The sequence below is a fragment of the Netta rufina genome, assembly GCF_964035555.1.
Source record: "Netta rufina genome assembly, chromosome: 21".
Taxonomy (NCBI): Eukaryota; Metazoa; Chordata; class Aves; order Anseriformes; family Anatidae; genus Netta; species Netta rufina.
The window spans coordinates 3,687,122-3,709,719 of NC_140145.1; the positions used below are offsets into that span (position 1 = coordinate 3,687,122).

A 22,598-nucleotide genomic window follows, 5' to 3' on the forward strand; every position below is an offset into this window, starting at 1 on the left:
CCTCCCCTGGCACAACTTGAGGCCATTCCCTCATGTCCTATCACTGGTTATCTACGAGAAGCAGCCAAACCCCAGCTCCCCACCCCTTCCTTTCAGGCAGTTGTAGAGAGCAAGACCCTTCACACAGGATGGGCCCCCAGCAAAAATGGGGATCCCAAATGACATGCAAACCCAAGCTCAACATAGCTGGTACGGCTGGGTGTGGTGTCACCCACACATAGTCCTAGTGTTGTGCTCCATGTGGTGCTCTCCCAGCACTGCTCCCTGCACTGTCAGGCCACCCTATGATGGCTGCCGGCCCCCCAGCATGGCAGCCCCAGGGCTGTGAGGCGGACAGAAGGCTGGGCTGGGCGCTGCTGAGCAGCACCAGTGGCTGTGGGGAGCCCGGCAGCCCCGCTCCGCTGAGAGTACCATGGGTCACCCTGTTCCCCTCACACCCCACCACCATTTGGGGCCTCTTCATCTCATGGCCTCCTCGCCTCACAGCCTCCCTGCCTCATGGCCTCCTCGCCTCATGGCATCTCCACCCCATGGCCTTGCTGCCTCATGGCCACCCCACCTCATAGCTTCCTTCAAGGCTTGGCTCGCCCCAGCAAATATCACACCCGCACCCCCAGCCCTGGTTTCCCACTAGAGGGAGCAAAGAAAGCTTTCATCAGAGAGCTGCTGTTGTTTAACCTCCCCAACAAATTTCCTCCACATCGACGTTTTGTACAATATGAGGCCCTGTCCCTCTGGCCAGAGCGGGTTGGAGGCATGGGGAGAAACGCCGCCATGCAACCCATGGGAAATGGTGCAGAAATGCTGATGAGTTTATTAATCAGCCATGCAGACAGCATGAAAGCCTTGAAATACATACATAAAGTGCCTCTTTGTGCTACACTGGTCTTTGTACACATAGTTTACATGTTAAGGTTTTCCCACAATAATTGAAGGCCCCAAAAAGCACTATACACAATGCCGGTTATTGATGACAACTATGAAACCATTCAGAATACAAATATGGTACAAAAGGGAACCTAGTGATGAGGAATCTTCAGCAGGCCATTGGAATGCTCAGCCCTCAAAGATGCTGATGGAAGATGTTCACATCTCTCTTCAGGGATTCACCAGGACATCTTGGACTTGCTGTGCCGTGGAATTAACATGGGGCGCCGAGCTGCATCTCTCCAGGCACTCAGCTGCTGTGGGAGCCACGCAGATCCCCCAGTCTGTCTCTGCGTCCCCATTGCATAGGAGTCGGTGGAGATAAAGCATCTGCTCACTTGGTTTTGGGGACTGAGGGCCTCACATGATCTTTCTCCTGGTGCTCTCTGTACAGCGGTTCATGATGAGGTCTTTGCTGGGCCGGGGAGGAACAGCAGGTTGAGCCTTGGACTTGTTCTCCTCTTGCTCATTTTTCTCAGCTACGGGTAAAGCAGATGTAGAGATGGGTCAGAGCTCTGCACCACCCCACACCTCTGTGGATACATTCAAAGCCTTCCTATGGAAGAACCACAAATCGTCCTGCAGTTAACATGCACAGTATCAGTAACAGCAATATGGGCAATGATAGGAGTGCACAGAGGAAAGCACGGGTCCTAACAGTGGGCTGACCTCCCACTAGGACCTACTGAGGGCAGACATGCCACCACTTTCCTTCATGCTCCTTCTCTGTGAGACCTATAACCAGAGGTGAGAAAATCTGTTGAAAAGAAACCCTGTACACAATTTCCCCATAGCAGGACAGGGTGGACAGGCAGTGACTACCCGTGTGGGTTGTCCTACTGAATCATCTCCCTCCTGTGATGGGGCAGAGGCTGGAGGCCGTGCTACCTTGTAATGACAGCCCAAGGCTTGGGGCATGAAGTGCAGAGGATTTTGGAGAAAAGAAGACTTGTTTCCTTTTCTCCCCACAGATCTTTCAGTCTGGCACAAAGATGCCCAGGTTTGTTTGCTCACACAACATCTCCAGCAACCACTGCTGGAGGTCACGGGACATGTCTGCAGAACTTCAGACCCATCTAGGGCAAAGGCCCCACTGAGACTTACAGATGATGTTGGCCTTGTTCTGCAAACTGGCCTTCGCGTTCCTCCGGCTCTGGATATACTTCCTGCTGTTCCTCCTGTAGGTCTCCTGGCTGATCTGCTTCCGGCTCTGCTTGTGGATGCTCTTAGCATTGCGGATGGTGGATCTGCAGCGAGTCAGAAATGAAACGTTCAGTTTCCATGATGGCAGCTCTCACTCCACCACTTTCTTGCTGAGGATGTCCCCAGTCCTGCCTCTCCCAGCCCCACTGCAGCCAGATGCTGCGCTTCCCCCTCTGCCTCTCCTAAACACCCGTACCTGCTTTGCCTTTGTGCTTGGCAGAAGGCAGCAGGTGAATGCCAGCCCTTGCGGGTGAGCTGCCATGTACAGAGGCAGCTAGAGAGGTGCTTTGGAAGCAGGCGCTGGTGGGTGAAGCCTGAGCACAAGCCTGGGAGGTGGAGGTGGGGATGGCAAGAGAGGTCAGGCATAATGCTGAAAGGGCGAGCTATGCATGAGGTTTTCCCTGGAGTTCAAGAAAGCCTTGGAAGCAATGTAGGGCTTTGCTCACACATGGATGGATATATGCATATGGCTGCAGAACTAAGATCCCTGGTGTGGGGTTTTAGGGGACAGAGCTTGGGACAGGTGCCTGTGCAGCCGTTTGTGCGGCACTATGCCAGCAACAGAGAAATTACAGAGAGAAGTGAAAGGCCAGGCCCTGGGGCGATGCAGAGCCACACTGCTGTGGGAAAGCCCCAGCGTGCAGGACCGTCCCCAGGCAGATGGACAGAGCCACCTCTTTGTCGTTATTACCAGGGTGAGAGGTGGCTTCAACCGCCCACGGCATCGTCCTGCTCTGCTGGAGACACCTGCAGCCCTCTGCAGTGCCCAACTGCCTTCAGCCCCTCCCTGGTTTCAACACGTGCCCCATTTCATAGCCAAGCTCTTCCCCGCATGGGCAGGTCACAGCCTTTGCAACGGGGGTGCTCTGAGCCCAAATTCATGCTTTGGCCACTCCCTGGTGAGCACCACCCCAGCCTCCATCTTCTGCTGCTGCTGCGTGCTGCCATCAGCAGTGCCACGGGGATGGCTTTCACCACGGGAGCAAGTCACTGGCCTCACTGCCTCACCTCCCCTGAGGTATCAGGCAGTGTCACTGCACTCAGATAAGATTTGTGCTATTTTACACTGGCTCACCTTCAGCCCATGCTCCAGCTGAGCTGGATTTTGAGAGATTTTATGGAAGGCTGCCTTGTTTTCTTGTAGGGAAGAAAGGATCCAGGCAAGCTCTGCCCTTCCTAGCCATTGTCATTGCATCAGAATTAATGAGCTATTATTGCTTTTTATCTTTTTAATCAATATAAAATCCCTTCCATTAGCTCAAATCCTCCCATCAGATTAGGCCGTTTGGCAGCTCTGATTACTCAAATCTCTCCTCGCTTCTCAAAGATTCAGTGGATGCACTTAGGAAAAAAAAAAAAATCTAATTTGAAAATTAAACGAGATTAGCCCAGAAAAGAAACTTTGCAGAAGGACAAGGTGAAATGTGCGAGGCTGTGCTGCAGCAGAAGTGCCAGCTGCCCGTGGAAGTCAGGAGCACTATTTTTGCTGCAGCCTTCCAGGATCTGCCTCCTGATCTCTCTGCCCTGCTCACGTCTCTGCTGGGCAGTTCCTCATTGCCAGGCCGAGCAGGGGACACCACAAAACCACTGTCTGGTTTCATTTCACCCCCCTCGAAGAACAGCTTTCACCCTCCTCCCTCCCTCCCGCAGCTCTTCTCCTACCTGCGGGGGGGAACGCTCCGGTTCCTCAGCTCACTCTTCTCGGGGGTGTTCGGCTCCCCTGATCTCTGCAGGTACATGGAGGGGTAATAACCCGTGCTCTCATCCTTCCTGCAGGGTGACACAAGACAACATTGCTTGAGCTTGTGACTCGGTGGCCACCACCTCCTCGTGCCTGACGCTAGGTGTCTCGTGCTGCTTGCAGGGATGGGGGCTTCCACTGTCCCCTCACCATGTTTGCGTGGGGCTCTCCCTGAAACTGGGGCCTGAGTCCCAAAACCAAGTAGGCAGCAGACAGAGCAAAGCTGCACAGTTTTCAGGGTCTCATCAGCTTGTATCATTTCTATTATCTCCTGTTTTGTTTTGGTTTTTGCATGTGACACATCAGCCAGGGCTCCCCTCCCGCGGTTTGTAGCTACCACGTGTCCCTGCTGCGAAGGCAGTTTGTGACTCCCCAGAGCACAAATGCCACTGGGTTCCCCCTGGGAAAGTCCAAGACTACAGAGCAGGCCAAGGCTGGGATGAAAGCTGAGGTTGTGCAAATCAGATTGTGCCAGAATGCCAAATAACTGACACATTTTTTTCCATCTGACGCCTTCTTGGATATTTCTGAGGCGCCCAGCAGAGGAAGCCCCAGCTGCAATGTGGTTGCACTTCGCGAAGCCGCAAGGCTACTAGAAAATGTCCTGCAAAGGGAAGTGTTGGGCAGTGGCACCAAACGGTCTGCAGATTTCACAGCCCTGACGGGGAGGCCTCTGCTTCGCCCCTTCCCTCTGCCCGTGGCCCCTTGCCTGGCTTCTTCTCGGTGTCTCTCACCTGACGACCCACCAGCCATCGAGCAGCTTGTGGATGACTTCGATGGTGTCGCCCTCCGTCAGCGTCAGCTCGTCCTCCTCCACGGCTGTGTAGCTTTTCTGGACCATGTACCACTCACCTGTGTGTGTGAAACGGGGACGTTTGGTGGGTGGGTTGTGCATCACCCCCAGCCACGGGGCTTGGCCTCCCCTTCCACTGAGCCCCGGAGGCACCAGAGCACCAACCCCAAATTTTTGGCAAGACCCAGGGGGCTTCAGGTCTCCAAGCCTGGACCGAGACTTCCCCAGCCCTGACGGTGCCTGTGCCTCATCCAGGCCCCTCCAGCACCTCTCTAGGAGAAAGCTGACGAGTGCAAGTGGAAGGATATCCTTCTATGCTGAGGAGCATGTTTATAACTTGGGTGACTAAATGAGGAACGAGGAAGTGTTGTGCTAATGGAGTCCGTTGCAGTGTTTTGAAAGCCACAAAGACGAAGCCCTGAGTGCAACCAGCATGAGTCTGCAGGATCCCTCCCTGCTCGGGGTGGTGCGGGTCCGCTCTGCACTGAGCTCATCGGCTAACCCAGCAGCTCAGCAGGCATCCCCCGAGCTCAGGGTGGGCTCTGGATGATGATGTGCATCTCTGATGAGCCAAAACCAGCTTAGGGCGCTGAGCTGCAGGTCCTGATGTCAAACATGAGGCGCTGAACCATGAGCCTGATCCCTCCTGGCAGCTCCTACAGCAACGCCTCCGTGCTCCTGGGGACGCCGTGCTTTTCTGAGCGTTTTCACCTGCATAGTTGGGCTCCTGCTCCTCAGACTCATCGGGACCGTCCATCGGCTCCAGGTAGGCAGCTGGCACCCAGCCCCGTTTATTCTTCAACTGGCAAAACCACCAGCCTGCAACGAAAGCAGAGTGGGCAAGAGCAGGGACCACAGGGACAGCCTACACCAGCTGTGTCCCCTGGGTGGTGTCCGTGCAGGTGTCCCCGTGTCCTGTCCAGAAGGGAGGGCAGTGGGGACGGTTTGTTTTTGTGCTGTGACTGGGGAGCCCGGCCAGCTCACCCTGCTTCCTCATGGGCAGGAAACCTCGCAGGCGGAGGCGTGCGAGGAGCTTGCAGGCTTTTCTAGGATTGCCTCACACCCTCCCCGGCCAAAACCCAGCATCATGTGGCTCCATGTGAAAGTGAATCTTGCCCCAGCGGGGCAGGGAGGGCTGCGGGGCTCGGTGCTGAGCTTCTGCTCTCCATCAGGAGACCCCAAGCCAGCCTCCCACCCCTCTGTAAGAAACACCCCGGGGATGCTGTGGGGTGCTGGGTTCAGGCACGAGGTGCGAAGGCTGACCCCAGCCCTGCCGAGGTGGTGGCCAGGCCGGGGCTGGCCCTCGGGGCACGGACACTTACCGCTCTCGCTCTTCTCCACGATGTCCACCATGTCCCCAGCTTTGAGAGCCATCTCGGACTTGGAGCTCTTCTCGTAGTCGGCGATGGCTCGGTACGTCTGCAGGATGATGGGGCCCGTGATGTCTGCGGGGGAGGAGAGAGGCGTTCCGTCCCGGCCCAGAAACACCCCATTTCAGCCAAACTCCAGGACAGCCTAAGGCAAAATCCACCTGCAGCCCTCTGAGGACTCTTACCGCTGGCGTTTTTCTTGGCGTCCTTTGGCAGGAGGAACACCTCGGGCTTCTTGATCCTAGACGGGTCAGAGCAAAGGCAGCTCAGTGCTGGCACCCTTGGACATGGCAGCAATGCCATCCCCAGCATGGAGCCAGGGGGAGCAGGATGCAAAACCCACACATATTTCTGCCCGCCTAACCTCAGGGTGGGTCCTGAGGGCTAATTATCTGGCAACTAATTGTTGCTGCACCAATTCAGCACTGCCAAGCACCAGCACCTGGGGCTGGCGATGCAGAGTGTGCCCTGCTGCAGCTCTACTCACTGGCTGTCGGTGACGGGGCTCGTGTCGTCGGGCCGCACCTTGAAGAAGTTGACGACGAGCAGGCAGCGGGAGATCTTGTGGGGCAGGTTCACCAGCGCGTAGCAGTACTCGGCCAGCGTGCCCTGCCTGCTCTGGGTCGACCGCTGGCCGTCGAACCACCTCGGGGCTGGTGGAGAGGGGAAAGGAGTCGGGACAAGCAGGTGAGAGCTTTGGTTTTGTCACTTTCTCCAGCAGGCTGCTCTGCATCGTTAATGCTGCCCCGAAAACGAGCGGGTTTGGCCCCAGGCTGCTGTGTGAAGCTCTCCGTGGACGTGCCCCAGCCTCCTCCTTCGTGGCCAGCTCATGCGGGGCACACGTGGGGCACGTGGGGAGCTGAAGGAGCTGCAGGGAAGCTCGCTGCAGGCTGCGGCCAGTTTGCAAAGCGCTGCAGCCGCCCCTTCCTCATTTCAGCTCTGTGTGGCTGGGGATGTGAGCGCGGCCCTGGGGCCACAGGCAGCTGGAGGAGAGCTTGTGCGGCCGGGCTCAACCCTGCAGCCCTTGTGAAGCTCTTACAAGCCTCGAAAAGACCCCATTAGACCCCATTTCAGCTCTGGGATAACCTCCATGTCCATGCTCTGACTAAGCCCAGCTGTACCAAGGGCTCTCCACCCCTGGTAGCCCCAAAACACCACTGGCAGCCCCAACCCATGTCGCAGCATTGAACCCTGCATCAGGGTGTGCGTCTGCATGGCTCACCCAGCCCCTGCCGCTGTCCCACCCCTGCCCAGCCCCTGTCTCCATCCACCCCCAGGGCTTTCGGTTCCCCAAACAGAGCGGAGCGCTGCCCCAGGCCGGCCCCGTGCCCCGGGGGAGGCTCTGAGCAGCCTGGCACAACAGCAGCACGATGGAAAGGTCCCAGCACGGCGGGGGTGTCCGGCCCCACGGGGAGCAGCCACCCTGCTGTGAGCTGTGGGTTTACTCCTCCAGGGGGGTCACAACCCATGGCTATTTTTCATGCTCCTTCTTGCCCCATTTGAAGCAGGAAATTCCAGAAAAGAGGGATGTTTGCTGAACCGCGCCTTGCCTGGGTACAAACCACCAGCTCTTTGGATTGAGTTATTCCCTCTCCTTGAGCACACACTGACTGCTTCCCTTCCTCTCGTACAGTAAGGGCACAAAAAGCCATCCAGGGGGTGGTGGCACCAAAGGAGGGCTCTGCTCAGCTGAGGCTGCTCAAAGCCACTTTCCCTTTTGCATGTCCCCGAGGTGCCCGCTATCAGGGAGGATGGATGGGGTCTGCGGCCAGCTTCTGCTGGGGGAAGCAGCCTCCGTTCAGGCAGCCCCTGCTGGGGTTTTGGTTTCAAACCCAGAAGGAAGGAACAGAAATTGCAGCGAGCACCTGCGCAAGGGCACCCACAGAGCAAGGCAGGCGGGGACTTTCCCAACCAGCTGCAGTTTCTGTCCCAACCTTGGCCCCCGGTGCTCTGCCCCTCACCTGGTAGGTGCGGGATGATCCGGTTCTCTGGGTTGATGTCGCCAGATTCGATGGGGAACATCTCCTTCAGTGTTTTCTGCGGAGCAGGGACAGGCAGGGCCATGAGGACAGTGCAGGGACCCCTCCGTGGCACCCTGCCCGCTGCTCACCCCCTCCTGGCTGCACCCCATGGATCGACACCAGGAGAAACCTCCCCAGGGGGAATGGGGCCAGCAGCTCCCCCTTTCAAGGCATGAAGGAGATCGAAATGCTGGGACCCAGGAGCCTCTCTTGAGCCAGGTTTGTTTCGGGGGAGTTTCAGCTGGAATTTGCTTTCCTTCCTTTCCCCTTTTGCCCCCTGCCCAGCCCTGGTGCACCAGCACAGGGGCTGGTGCCCACCCCAGGACCACTCACATGGAACTCGTAAATCTCGGTAAACCGGCGGTAGACGAGCTTTTCGGTGAGGTCGTTCCACTTCACCAGGAACATGTAGACCTGCAGGGTTAGAGCAGAGGCGCTGCAGCCCTGTGGGCAGCCAGGACCCAAAACCCTGCTGTGGCCAGAGCCCCTTGGGTGTCCCACAGACGCTTTGGTTTCAAATTGCGTATTTTGTGTCTGTTCCCTCCTGCACAGCAGTAGCTTTGTGCAGGCAGCAGGTGAGCTGGGAGCTGGGGACACACAGCAGGGACAGAAACACGAGGTTGGGTGGGAATCAGAAGCCAGAGCCACAACAAGTCCTTTCCAAGCCTGAGAAGCAACCGAGAACTTGCAAAGGTGGTACCCAAAACCTTGTGTGTTTAAGACATCTCAGCCTCTGGCTGCCTCCAGCTTGTACCACCAGCTGTGGCCCCTCCACTCCCACAAAAGTGATGCTCTTAAACCCTCATCAAATTTATCTCAAGAAATGCCTTGGCCAGGCTCCTGCCCCTGCTAGTCCTCACTGCACAACTTGCCGGGTACTCGTACTCACGTAGTGCTGGCTGGGGAAAAACCTCTTCTCGTAGCCCAGCAGCTCGATGTGCCGGATGAAGGCGTCCCCCATGGCTGCTGCAGCTCTGCGCCGTGCTCCTGCCTCCCCTCTGCCCTCGCCCCGCGCTCGCTCGCTGTTAAAACCCCTGGGAAAGCGGAAGCAGCGCTGCAATCGCGCCGTAATTGTTTACCCGCTGTGGTTTGTATTGAGCCGGGTGCTTCCTGCTGGGAGTCTCCATCCGAGCCCCCTCGGTGGCGCCGGGCAGAGGGGAAGCAAGGAGGTGGCCAGGCCACCAGCCCCCATGGCCCAGTGTCCCCTCCACCAGCCAAGTGTCCCCTGCACGGCCACCCTGTGAGGCACAGGCACTGCAGAGCCCTTGCTGCAGCAGCCACGGGAAGGACAAGCACCTCAGCAATGGGAGCAGGAGCCTTTCCCTGCTGCCCTGCAGAGCTGAAGGTGCCACGTGGAGCTCCCCGAGCCCAGGGACAGCAGCACCGCCCTCCTGGGCACCCTCTGGGGAAGCCAGGGCACAGGACGGGGTGGCCATGGGCTGTTGTGCAAGAGGTGCTGCCCGTGCCTCGCCATCGCCTTTCTGCCACCTGCAGCTTCCCCAAAAAGCTGCCGGCAAAGGGCTCTCGAGGCCCTTGAGGCTGACCAGCAAACCGGGGCTTGGGGAGAGAGCAGGAGATGGGGCTGTAGAGGGATCAATTGATTCAATCAATCAAAGGGATTGGTGACAGCCTCCACGCAGGATTTGGGGCTGTGTCCTGTGCAGACAAAAGAGGAATCCTCACAGAAGCTGAGCAAGGTGAGCACCTTGCCCACACAGCCCAGCCCTTCCCAGCACTGAGCAGTTTTTATTTCATTATATTGGGGACTTCCCTGTACACGAGGCAAAATTATGCAACAAGTGATCTATATATAAAAACCCCACACCCAGGGCTGGTTGGATTCTGTTTCATATGCAGAACCATCAGCAATATTTGCTTGAAAGCTCATTTCATAACGATGCTTGTACTAAATTTAAAACAGAGTTACAGGCAGCGCATTACTGGAAACACTTAATTCGGATGTTTCTTGTTTCCTCATTTGTTGTCTTGTGATGTGAGAAATGGAGTCTGTAGATTTTACTGCTGGTGCCAGTTAGCTCACACCATGCACATAAGGCAGCATGACATGTTTAGTGTTTCCACTAACTGCTCTATAGTTACTAGAAAGGAAGAAACACAACTTTAGAGGAAAATTCTTGGAAGAATAATGACCCAGCTGAGAAATAAGCTGATTTACAGAGTTCATGAGGTGATCCAGGTTTTCAGATCAGGAAAAGAAGGCCAGCGCCTGAGGGCAGGACCTGATTTTTGAGAGGAACTGAGAGCTTCCACTGGCCTCCAGAGTGCCAGCAGCAGCATCCCGCTTTTCTGTGGTGCTCCACCCAGAAGCAGTACCAAGGCCTCCTAGAAATTAAAATCTGATGAATGGAAGGCCACTCTCGATTTGTTCAAAATATGTATTTAAATAATTTAAGCTTAATTAAAGTCAGAGTCAGGGGAAGACACATTCATGTCACTGACAGCAAACTGCCGCATGCATGAACAGCATTAAATGCTCTAGCAGAGGCTGCGAAATCACCAAAGTGAGATGCAAATCTGTCCCCTCCCCTATTCACTTGATAAGACATAAAGAAACGAAACTGTACATGGAAAACTTCACATCGCAAAGGAAAAGCACCGGCCAACAGCTGCACAAGGACCGTGCTGGACCTCACCTGACACCTAGTGGTTACTGCTTGAGGAAACTGCGGTGCCCTACCTGCGGGACACCACGCTCCAAGATCAATGCCTCGAGCCCTTGGAACCCAAAGTCCAAGTCTGAGAGAAAGGAACGGGTCCAAGAAGCAGGCTGGGCTTTTTAGGTTCAGCAGTGTGCAGAGGAGAGAAGCTTGTCTGCTACTTCATCGCCACAAAGGTTCTCTACTGGAGGAAAAAATACCCAGAGCTCTGGTTAAGTTGTTGCAATTTTATTTATTTGCTTGTTAATTAGTACAGCCAAGGCTTTTTAGGGCATTACCAGCCAATGCCCAAAGAGTGACACACCTCATGTATTACTAGTTTGGAAACGAGTGCGATTTTCATACAAGGTCAACATATTAAAAGTCTGCTACCTGTTAGGACTATAGATATATATCATTTTTAATATAAAATTGATATTTAGAAGGTATAAATATCGGTGCAATTATTTTGTCAGTCTAATTTCTCTCTACTGGTTATAACTCAAAATGTCTGAGACCAAAAAGAGACTTCAGTGTTGATGCCAATAGGCACATTGGCACTAATCGAACCCCTCAGCAGGACGGACACGAGGCACACCACTACCCGAGCTCCCAGCATCACAGAATTACTCCAGTGCTTCCAGTTAAACCGCTGTCATCAGTTTTCGTTTCATTTTTTAAGCTCTCGTACGCACAGTACATGATACATCTGCAGGACATCCACGCAAGGCAGCAGTCTGAACTCCGTCATTCTCAGTTCGTTTGCTCTGATGCCTCTCCCTCCACTTGTGGCAGCACTGGCGGCTCCAGTAGCAATGTTTGGCTTTGCTGGGCAGGCAGCTGTGCAGAGTGCCTCCCGAAGGGGCTGAGAGAGAAGAAGGGATGGACCAGCCTTCTGCTTTTTCAAAAGGGGAAGTTGAGAGCCCGAGGAAGGCTGCATGAACTCATTTCCCCACTCAAAATTTCTAGCAGCAATCGTGAAACTGTCTGTCACTCCGTAACAACCTATTTCTGGAGATACGTTAACTGCGTGTGTCTGGTGATGGTTCAGCGTGGAGCCAACCCTGCTCCCGCTGCCACCACCAGCACAACATACAATATTTCATGGGAGCACTGAGACCTACCCCGAGCAATCGGGAACGCACCTGCATGTGGGCTGCAGCTCTGCCTTGCCTCTAGAATGGCAGAGCAGGAGCTGCTCTGAACTGATCTGCCGAGTTCCAGCTTGCTCCTGCTGGGTATTGCCAGGAACAGACAGCATGTCCAACTGCATTCATGTCTTCAAAGTTTTTCTTTCAGATGCAACAACCTCACCCACCCAGAGCTGGTTTTCTGTCTGAAGGGCATGACAGGAACTTACTTTCCTCACTGGAATTAGTAACTACACTGTAGTGTATTCTACCTGCCAACATTACTGCTAAAACGTCACATATAAACGTTTACTGCATGGACAGTCATAAAAACCATCAGAAATGTCTTTATTTCTTAATGAGGGAATAAGGTTTAGCATTTGTGCATAATGCAGTCAATCCCAAACTCATGCCAATGAAAGAGAAACCTTTACAATAATCTCTCTCTTCTCTGTAGAGAGTATCATATAACCAGAACTTCACAACTTTATGGTTTGTGAAACTTCAAAAAAAAAATGCATACATGAGTCTCTTACAACATGTGCGGCGTGACCAGGACTGTAGGGGACTTAACTTTTGACATGGGAGGACTTAGAGCAGCTTGTAGTGTAAGTTTCCATAACTAGCTGTAGAAGGACAGCAGGGCTTTACCCCCCAGCCTTCGGGAGAAAAGCCCTCCCACAGGTCCATGCGAGTTTTGTCTACATTGGGACTGCAAGACCAGAGCCTTCATACACAAACCAAGATATTCTGATAAAACATGCACTTACAACTTTGAGCTAACAGAACAAACTACGGAAGGGTTCAATTGGTTCCTAATCCACACACTGAAATACTGTCCACCTCATTAATGCATACTAATGGTCAAGTGAACCAGTTCATCTTTTATTTATGAAAACCATATGAATTGTGGTAGATAGAGGAAAAATTAGTTCAAATATACAGATACTATTGTCCAAGCAGCCGTTAAAGGAGTGATAACCAAAAATTAGTGATTTGTTTTCTCAAAGTAAAACTAACAAACTGAACTACTTGCAGGATGTTTTTCTTCATTACAAAAGCTGAGATGCATTCAGGTACAGTGAAGTTCAGGTTTTTTGGGAAACGCAGACAGCCTCTGTTAAGTCCCTGTTGATTTTAATCGTTGTCATCTCCCCAGCATTGCTGCATCAAATTTAGTCCTCATGATATATTCCAAAGTAAAACCAGCCATTCCAAATCTACAGTCATTCTTTGCATTAAGTCAATTCACAGAACTGCTGAAAAAGTAGACATTTCTATCTAAAAGTACAAAAAGGGTTTGTATAGAAGGTACTTCTCTTATACAGTTATATTACACGGATCAGGACAGGCCTGACAAGCTCTTCGCAGAACTGGGTGCTTCTGACTAGACAAAAAAACAAATCATAAAAGTGAGTTAGTTTCATTGCAGCTCTCTATCTTATTTATCTTATTACAAATACTAGTAGATTGTTTGTGTCTTTTTTTTTGAGTTCTTTAGGCTTACAATTAGAAAGCATGCAGAAGGTGAACATTGATTTCCATAAATGAGAGATTAGAAGTATGCTTGAATACTCTCTGCAAAAGTTTAGATGGAATATTTTCTTTAGTACACGTTCTCTAGCTAGTAGATGGTCTACAGTGTCCAAAAATCCAGAGCAGTGCACCAGCAAGCTGTGGAGCCACTGCTCAGACAAAAATTCCATGACCTTTAATGGACAAATGAGATGTCTTTTTATATCTCTATTAGGTGAAGAGCTTCTCACTAAAAATCAAAAAAAAAAAAAAAAAAAAAAAAGATATATTTTCTAATGATGAGCTCAGCTTTATGACAAACATTTCCAAATCAGAATTCAGCCATTTGTTAGAAAGACTACTGCCGTACTTCAAGTTCTCAGGGCACAGACAGTGGGTATGTTGGTATGTCAATCTCTGCCAGTTCCTACCACTTCTTTTCTGGAGTTGTCCCTTCACTCCGTCACCCCCCTGCAGCCAGCAGCTCTGCACGTGCTTGCTCTTTGCTAACCCCTGGAAGCAGCCATACCACCCAGCCGCCTTCCAAAGACTCAGTGCTCCCAAGGATGAGGATCTCGATGATACAGCCCAGCTCCTTCCTCCAAGTTTCCAGAAGGTTAGGGACCTTCTGAGCCAAAGACCGTATCTTTTATGCTTAATAGACACAAATTAATCAGGAACTTCCCTAACCCATTTGTGAATGATTTTTCTTTTGGCTTACTTATCATCCTCAGCGATAAAGGCTACATTTTCTACTTGTTTGTATGAAAATGTGTTTTTTTTTGTTTATTGAACAGGTCAGGGTTGGCTTCTCATTCCTCACTTGTGTGCTCTCGAGACACCTTTGGATTCTTGCCTCAAACTTTACAAGCCGTGCTATCTCCCCTTCAATAAAAGGCCTGTCCGCTCCAGCCAAAAGCACTGCCCTTGTTTAGGAATGTTTAGGAATGAAGCCTGTCCTGCACGTCCTGCAGCACAAAGTATTAAGTGCCCAGGCCAAAAGGCTAGGGAAACTACTAAAGGAAAGAAGAGCACAAGTCTGTGCTCAAACATCTGGCAGCCAAGACCAGCCCTGCAGCTAGCTTTGATCTCCTTTACAAAGGAGACAAGGATCTCCTAGCTCTGGAGCCAGGCTGTCCAATGCCACTGCCACACAGGGATGGTCAGACCCTACAGAAGCACAGAAATGCTGGTTGCAAGCGACCCTGGAAGCCACCCAGCCCAGCCTCCCTCCCTAAGGACTCCAGCTAGCGATAGTTAAGGTTGGCCCTGGTTTTGTCCAGTCAAATCTTAACATTCACCACAGCTAGAGCACCAGAGAGAACAAAGCTGCTTTCTCCATGCTGAAACCCATCAGTGGGGACATCCCTTGCCCTGAGCACTAGAAATGCTAGAAGGACCGAGAGCAGACACCCAGCATCCAACAGGGAGCATCACTGCCTCCATCACCCTGTGTTTGTGCTGCCCTGACAGAGGGCCACGGCCTTGGCTGTCCTTGTCTCCAAAAAGCCAGATGGTGACAGGAGTGACTTCCACAGGCTCCCCCAGCCACTGTTTCATGCGAGCTGGCAAATGCATTACCAGCCTCATCTGCTCAGGCCAGCAGAAATTAACAGTGAACAGCCAGGGCTTGGCTTTGCTGATTGCCTGTCTGTGCCCTTAGAGCTGGAATAGTACGCAGAATTTTCTTCTCTGTGATGAATAAAATGTCTTTTTCTTACTAAAACTAGACAGATTGCAGCTTGAGCATATCACACAAATACATCCTGTTTTATGTCTATCCAAACCAATTACTGAAGTATCAAAAATTACAAAATGAGGATCGCATTTGGTACCAAAAAATTGAAATTGGAAAAAGTAGTAAAGATCTGCAATGGCTTAAAAATGCCTTTTTCTTTGAATGAAGCATATAAACTCACACGTGTGGGGGTCAGCCCCCTTTACATTTGGTGACATAACAACATTGCTAGCACTGCTGTCCACCTCCACCAAAATGTCATTTTAGGAGTAAGTGAAGTTAAAAAAAAAAAAAAAAAAGTTTCAGACATTTCTGCACTTGGAGTTAAGCTAAGCTTTTCATAAAGTTTACAGCAAAGAAGCAAACCTTCTCAAGTTAGTTGGTTTGTCATCATGACTAACGATTTAGCAAGTGTCTTGAGCTTAGACACTATTGCAATCACAGTGGAGAGCCTTCCTGCCCGATTACAATTTGCAAATACGTGGGCTTTACCAAGAATAATAATGCTCTTTCACACAACCATGTCAGAGCTCTTCGTAAACACTAATTCCCTAAGCTTTCATTTACTCTGCCTCTGAGGTATGTAATTACCATCACCCAATTTTATTTATAGGCTATTACAGCCCACATTTTCCTAGGAATGACTGCCATGCAAATCTGAACGCCATATGCATTCATTGTATTCTGATGAGATACTGAAAACGTCCTACATTTTATAGATGAAAACTGAGACAAAATACTTCAGAAGGCAAGTAAAGGACTGGCACCTTCTGGCATTCAGCCCTCTCTCTTAGCCTGCTTCTCCTCACTCCAAATTACTGAAGTATTATTTCTTGACAAGTGTTTATTCCTTGACAAACACTGACTTCAAGAAACGCTAAATTACTTTACCGTAGTATTGAGGTCTACCACGTTGGGTCTGGTTCTTGCTTTATTTGAGAACTTTCTTCTGTTTCCATAACATCTGTTGGAAAAGCAGTAATGAATGAAAAAAAAAACCTTCTCAACCAATTTTGTCATAATTATTGTAGTTAGTAAGTAAAAAAAATTACGAAAATATGAAAAGCATTCATTTATCCTTTTAAACTATTAACAGCAAATAACAACGTATTCACAATAATCTGATTTGGTGGAAATTACCATATCCACTCGAATGTAAAGCACCCTGAGATCTAAGAGATCTACTTTTTAAGGCACAGAAATTGCTATTGGAAGTGTATGAAACTTCAAAATGCTTTTTATGTAGCTCAAAACCTTGGTAGGAAAGGAACTTTTTTTTTCTTTAGTGGGGGACATTGGTGGGAGGGGGAAGGTTGGACCAGAAGATCTCGGAGGTCTTTTCCAACCTTAATGATTCTAGGATTCTATAACTTAATCCACAAAGAAACCACACAATTCATGGAAACACATCAGAAATATCACTGTTTTGGTCTGAACCCTACTCTTCAGTCCTTCTCCCTCTGTCAATCCCCAGCACCATTCCTTCCTCAGCCACCTTGCAGACGCTGGGTGAAGCGTTCCCATTGCTCACAGCCCGTCTGCAGCCTTGTGGATGGCTTCCTTTACCTGAAGTTTTAGGGCACAACCGCTGCTTCACATCTGTTCAAATGCTGTCTAAATGCTAACAACACCTGATCATACCTGAGCTCAAGTCATGCCTTCTGTGACAGTGACCCAACATTCATCGCACAGACTTGTCCCAGCACTGACCATTTTTTGTTCCCATCTATAAAACTGCTGCTCTTCCCAACTACATACAGGCATTATTCTATTTCAGTCTTATCCAAAAGAAATTTGGACCTCATCTAATTTTTCTTCTTCAATGTATTACACAGGAAGGCATTATTAGATGCTTAAAAAAAAAAAAAAAAAAAAGAAATTTGATCTTGTTGGGTAAAGCATTCATCATCTTTTCATATAGAATTTTTTTCAGTTCCAGGAGACTTCATTACAAAATCTTTGCTTTTCTTGTTTACAGGGATGCTTGAAGGTAAATCAAAGAAATTGTGTGTCTTTATAGCACTGCCTATATGACCTGGAGCCTGATTTTGTTCTTTTCATAAGCAGAGACAACGATGTTGGAAGGAAATTCGTTTTTCACTGAAGCTGTTTGCAAGGTTTGGGGCTAGGGTAATTCATCACAGCAAAGCTGAAGTGTTTCACCGCTTGATCACCTCCCCGCCTGGTTCTGAAGCAATTGTGTGTTCTTCAGCCTCATCTCAAGATTATTTCTCCGGTAACTGGCTCTGAATGCAGTTTTGGATGGCAAATTCCAAACCACGTTTGTCTATTTCTTTTAAACAATCTCCTGAAGGGCCCATAGCTGGATTGCCCCCACGAGGAGCACTCAGCAACAAGTGTCCCACTCTATTGAACAATTTCAGCGCTCCCACATAGTTTTGGCATCATAAAGACATTTGATATTTCAGCTTTCAGTAACTGCGTGCTTAAAGTCTGCAGCTCAGCTCCTCTACAGCTCTCACGCTTCTCTCCTTTTTCACAGATTTTTTTCCTCTTGCTGGTTACAAAAAGATTCATCTAGACTCCTACTCACAGCACTCAGGGTGTGCCTGTAACTGAGCTCGTAATGCGAGTTTTGGCTGAGCATGGTAGAATCACAGAATGGTTTGGCTTGGAAGGGCCCTTCAAGACCATCTAATGCCAACCCCTGCCATGGGCAGGACACGTCCCACCACACCAGGCTGACCAAAGCCCCATCAAGCCTGGCCTTGAGCACCTCCAGGGATGGGACAGCCACAGCTTCTCTGGGCAGCCTGTTCCAGGGCCTCACCACCCTCTGAGTAAAGAATTTCCTACTGGTATCTAACCTAAACCTGCCTCTTTTAGTTTAAAGCCATTCCTCCTTGTCCTATCCCTACACCCCCTGACAGAGAGTCCCTCCCAGCTTTCCTGCAGCCCCCTGTAGGCCCTGGCAGGCCACTGTAAGACAAGTGCTGATGCCCAGCCACCTCCCTCCCAGTGCTGCAGGCTCTGCTCTGCTGCTGTCGTGCTGCTCCTGTGTCGGAGAGCCCTGCTCAGCACTGCCTGGCACACAGGGAGCCGTCCTGCAGCTGTCCCAGCACCTTCCCATCACTTCTGACCCTCACAGGGCAGCCGCCTGTGGGCCTGCTGAAAGCTGGGGCTAGCAAGGGCAGCGTTTGAGGGACCATTCACAACAGAAAGCAGCATCCAAATTGTCAGGTCAGTTCTGTACTCTTAATGCTCCAAGACCATACACAAAAGCATAAGGGGGCTAGAAGTCCTACAGTCTCCTTGGTCTCACATAGGTCAATGTCCAAAAAATACAGCTCAGGTCTGTTCCTGGACAACAGGTCAGTTTGAAACTTCTCTCAGCTGAAGTTTGGGAGGAAGCACAAAAGTCCTCTTCCCCCAGGAAACCCATATGAGTATATTCAGCCCAGCATGCTGTTCAAATTTCCTGATGATGGCAATCATTCACTTGCATAAATTGTGAAAAGGACTGTGTAGAATAACTAGATGCATCGCTCAGGATATGAGCAATCATTCAAAGCCTATATATAGTTGTGACTCACAAGCCCAGAACAACAATTCATAAAACTCTTTTGTAAAATTCTTTGAATAATAGCTTTTGCTGCAGACTATCTTTCAAACGATGCAGCAAGATATTAATACAGATGAAAAAAACTTCCTAGGAACCAATAAATGCCTTTTTTGTTGTTTTGATTGACTTGCCTTCTTTAAAAAAAAAAAAAAAGGGAAAAGATGCAGCTTCTTTCAAAATGACTTAAAAATATTTGTTGATAGTAACTGAAGACAGACACTCACCTCCTACAGATACTTCTATTTGGCTCGGTTCAGCTGGCTCTTAAATGAAAAAAATATAGTCTAGTGAATACACATCCAATTTCAACAATATGAAACAGAAAAGTACCTTAGCAAAAGTTAGGAAATTAAGTTTACTCTGAAAAAAAAAAAACACCTAATTTTTTCTTCTTCTAATCAAACTAAATTATCTTTGTCTCAGATAACAGTCTGCAACTTCCTATAGGCTCTATAACGGAATATAAGAAATACCCAAACATTTATAACATTATACTAATTAACACTTTCTCTTTAGAGGATGGTTTACTCTAGCAGACATCGTTGAGTCCTAGCTGAACATAACGTGCACTTGCACAGAATATACCAGGTTTGGACCAACTTATTTCAAACCACTTAAATATAAATCTGGATTTCAAATAGATGTCACTACTTCTGGTTAATACTGTTCTTAGGGGTGAGTACACTTATTTTGACAGAGATGGGGGAAGCTGCAGACTAGAGGGCACAAAGTACATCTTACTTCCAGAATGCTTTTAATATGGTCTGTGTTGATGGATTACAGGTGGATAAGTGCAGGGAAAGTTGTATAACCCTTTTAATGGTGCGGGTGAGTTGAGGACAGATACACTACAGCAACTTCACTGGACAGAAGTTTATTTTTTTCTCCCTTTTCTTGGTTTTTCTCACTCCCACCACTTCCAAATGTAAGCAGAGGGGGCAGCAGGTTCTTTTCTGTCTACCACAGAAGTGCCCCTTACTCTTGAAATGTTAATTGAATGTTTTCTCTCAGTTTGTCAGTTTCTTTGAGCAACAGCCTGTCCAGTCCATTGCAAAAATCTTGCCTGCACTACAGATAACTTGATACGCGCATTTTTAGGTCTGTGAACAGTTAGAAGCCACACAATGTCAAAAGGAAGCTGTGCAATCACATTTACTTCAGCAACTCAGAGCGTAACGCTAAGTTCTCCTTTCAGACTGGAGGAGCTGATGTGCGTGCAGTCTGGGCACAGGCTAGCAGGGGGTCAGTGCTGGGTGTCAGGGACAGAAATTCCACCAGGACTTCTGTTCTAGGCTCTTGTCACTTAACTTGGCTGAACACAACCTGGTGTAGCCATGCACTTTGAGTTAAGCAGAAATCAATAAATAGATACTGAGCTGGCTTTATATATCGCCCCTAATGATGCTTCTTTTCAGCTCATTCATTATGTGCAAAAATCAAATCAAGGAACATGCCAATGACAAGACCTGAAGGAAGCAATGGTTCTATCAATTTATTAATATTTAATAGCTATAAATGTCACCGTTGCAGACCATCTGTCAAAATGAAATGGCTCATCATAAGCAGTGTGTACCCAGGACATGATTACTAATATCATCTGCCAGTAAGATCTCGAACTGCAGGCCCTACCCCTTCTGCAAGGACACGTGGCACACTCTGCATCACCTGGTAGTACGGGTGCTGCTGCCGGGGGGGCTTCTGCTTCAGCTTCTTCCATCAGCTCTAAGATTAGACATGATCACTGTTTAACTTTACAACAAAAATGGTCCCACATGTAACACAAGGGCGATCCTACCTCTTGTATCTGCAAATCCCCAAACTTGTTGTATTAACGGGTTACTAAATTGTCACTGTAACTGAGTTGTGCTTCAGTATTTTATGTTACAGAAAAAGTATTCCCTATCTGCAAGCACCAAAAGGTTTCCTCGTAAGTTCTCACATGTTCTTCAGAACAAGAATAATGCATCACAGCTGCAGTAGGCTCAGAGGCTTCCAATAATTCACCTCATACCTATCAATATCAGTTCATTTTTATCATAACTAATGGACGTAGATACTGCATAAAAATCACATGTCCAATAACCAGCTTCCTGCTCCAGTGATGGAGTATGATCAGATATCCATGTTGTTCTTACTCAGCTGATTAGCTAGTGTCAATCCCATCACATGCCAGAAGTTTTGCAGAGAACAGTTAAATGGATTCTTTCATTTCTAAGTCAATTCTCTGGAAGCGTTATTACACATTTATCTGCCTGGAAGGTTCCCTCATAAAAAAAGGATCTCTCACCTACCTAAGGTGTACCTAGGACTGGTGGACAGCCCGAAGTGAGTTACTAACTATAACATCTTCCTGAGAACACTTTGTCCTTGCCACTCACAGACCTCAGCACGCTAGCTGGAATATACTGGTGGCTGGATGCAAATGAGGGAGTACTGGGTTGGTAAGGCTCAGTCTGGGTAAGGCCAAACTAATGACAGAGTTACCTGGCCCCTGAATTTCTAATCTGACACTGGCTCAGAAAGAATATGACACAAGGGATACTTGTAATGACAGTGTTTTTCTATTTGCTTTTTCTCTTAAATAAGATGTTAAAAAACAAGGTGACAACTATTATAGAGAACTGAAAATACTAAGACTTATTTTTCAAATAAGATTCAAGCATCACTGTCAAACTGCACTTCTGGTAATTACACTCTGCCTCTCTAAGCTGTTACAACTTCAGCAGAATGTTTTTCACTGGAACGTGGTTCTGCAGCTATTGGGAAGTTCTTGTGTAGTAACTGGTACTGTGATGGATCCGATCCTAAAATCTAGACACTCCCATCTAAGTCTGTTGCACAGTCAGGGTCCTAAATCTCTTTGGGACTCCGCAGCTGAAAAATACAGAATCAGTACCTTGCATTTTCATATCAAAGTTAACGCCAATCTTACACTGGTCTGTAAATTCTTCACGCTGCTCTTATGTTAATTGCACATGCATTTGTAGCCAGGAATTTCGATTTTAATGACAGAGACAAGAGTGCTGTACGTAGAATTTAACCATGATGGGGCCTCCTGCCACAAAGCCAAAATGTAGAAAGCTGGTCTTGGTAAGTTACAAAAATACATTTGCTATCTGTGTCACATAATTACTTACGGTTGTTAATCACAAGTCCTGGAAATGGTCTGTAAAAAGACAGAAGAACAGAAAACATGCTGACTCTAAAACATACTGCATGGGGTCTCTCTCTCAAGACTTCCTCACCCAGCAATTTGGTAACAGAGATCACACTTTCTAACAGAAAGTAGTACAAAACAGAAGGAACAGCTCCTGAGCATAGTGGTTCGTTCACTAGCATTTTGAGAAACAACATACACAAAAAAATCAAAGTCCTTCCCCCAGTCATGACTAATAAACAGGGAAATCATGTCTTCATGAGAGCTCAATGAAACAGAACGTATCTAGCAAGAGCCCTTTCAGTTTAGAACTCTTCTTGGTTAAGGGTCAAGAATTCGGACTCCACAGTAAAATTTAAGAAATCTCTCTCTAAAGAAACTGAAGTTTTCTGTTTCTTGTGAAGCAGACTATGATTTGAGAAATGACAAAAATTAATACCTTTTTGGTTTTAGTTCCTAAACCTCTTCTTAGTATGATTTCCACATTTCATCTGTTCTGCTTCACACATACAAATATACCTTGCGTACACATGCAAATGTGTCTTTATGAATATACATATAAATTAAAATTCATTTATATTGTAATTGTATAATGCTGTATTTTTAAAATGTTGTAGATGAAGTCATTTTATAGGAAAAAAATACTTATGAAAAAGCTTACCTTAACTCAGGAATCTTAGTCCAACCAAAATACTTCACAAATAGTAATACTACCACAAACATACTATTTACTGCCAAGAGCCAACAAATTTCAGACCAGGAA

The 22,598-nt window shown here is 48.6% G+C and overlaps 2 protein-coding genes across 6 annotated transcripts in view; both read right to left on the reverse strand.

Moving 5' to 3' along the window:
- Nucleotides 1–872: 872 nt before the first annotated feature.
- Nucleotides 873–9,074, reverse strand: NCF1 (neutrophil cytosolic factor 1). Its single transcript, XM_084299967.1, has 11 exons — nt 8,945–9,074; nt 8,389–8,469; nt 7,996–8,071; nt 6,522–6,687; nt 6,220–6,275; nt 5,987–6,109; nt 5,376–5,483; nt 4,606–4,723; nt 3,793–3,900; nt 2,032–2,174; nt 873–1,406 (listed from the first exon to the last, which is right to left on the reverse strand). The coding sequence occupies exons 1-11, from the start codon at nt 9,014–9,016 to the stop codon at nt 1,288–1,290; spliced, it is 1,170 nt and encodes a 389-aa protein (XP_084156093.1). The 5' UTR covers nt 9,017–9,074; the 3' UTR covers nt 873–1,287.
- A 1,871-nt stretch (nt 9,075–10,945) lies between these two features.
- GTF2I (general transcription factor IIi) overlaps nt 10,946–22,598 on the reverse strand; it is a 72,425-nt gene continuing 60,772 nt past the window's right edge. For 2 of the 5 annotated variants that reach the window (XM_084299974.1, XM_084299971.1), the window contains exons 30-31: nt 21,816–21,844; nt 19,950–20,400 (exon numbers count right to left, since the gene is read on the reverse strand). In XM_084299974.1, coding sequence (XP_084156100.1) covers nt 20,174–20,400; nt 21,816–21,844 — 256 coding nt within the window. In that variant the 3' untranslated portion in view covers nt 19,950–20,173. Of the gene's footprint in view, nt 13,230–15,986; nt 16,060–18,902; nt 18,942–19,949; nt 20,401–21,815; nt 21,845–22,598 lie in introns of those variants that run through there. The other 3 variants (XM_084299975.1, XM_084299973.1, XM_084299972.1) reach the window with 3 other exon arrangements.

What these genes read in the sequence shown, in the direction of transcription:
- NCF1 (XM_084299967.1), bottom strand. Translation starts at nt 9,016, where the DNA reads ATGGGGGACGCCTTCATCCGGCACATCGAGCTGCTGGGCTACGAGAAG. An exon ending in CCGAGATTTACGAGTTCCAT is followed by an intron (nt 8,072 to 8,388) that starts GTGAGTGGTCCT and finishes CCTGCTCCGCAG; the next exon opens with AAAACACTGAAGGAGATGTT. An exon ending in CGGAGCGTTCCCCCCCGCAG is followed by an intron (nt 2,175 to 3,792) that starts GTAGGAGAAGAG and finishes GACTCGCTGCAG; the next exon opens with ATCCACCATCCGCAATGCTA.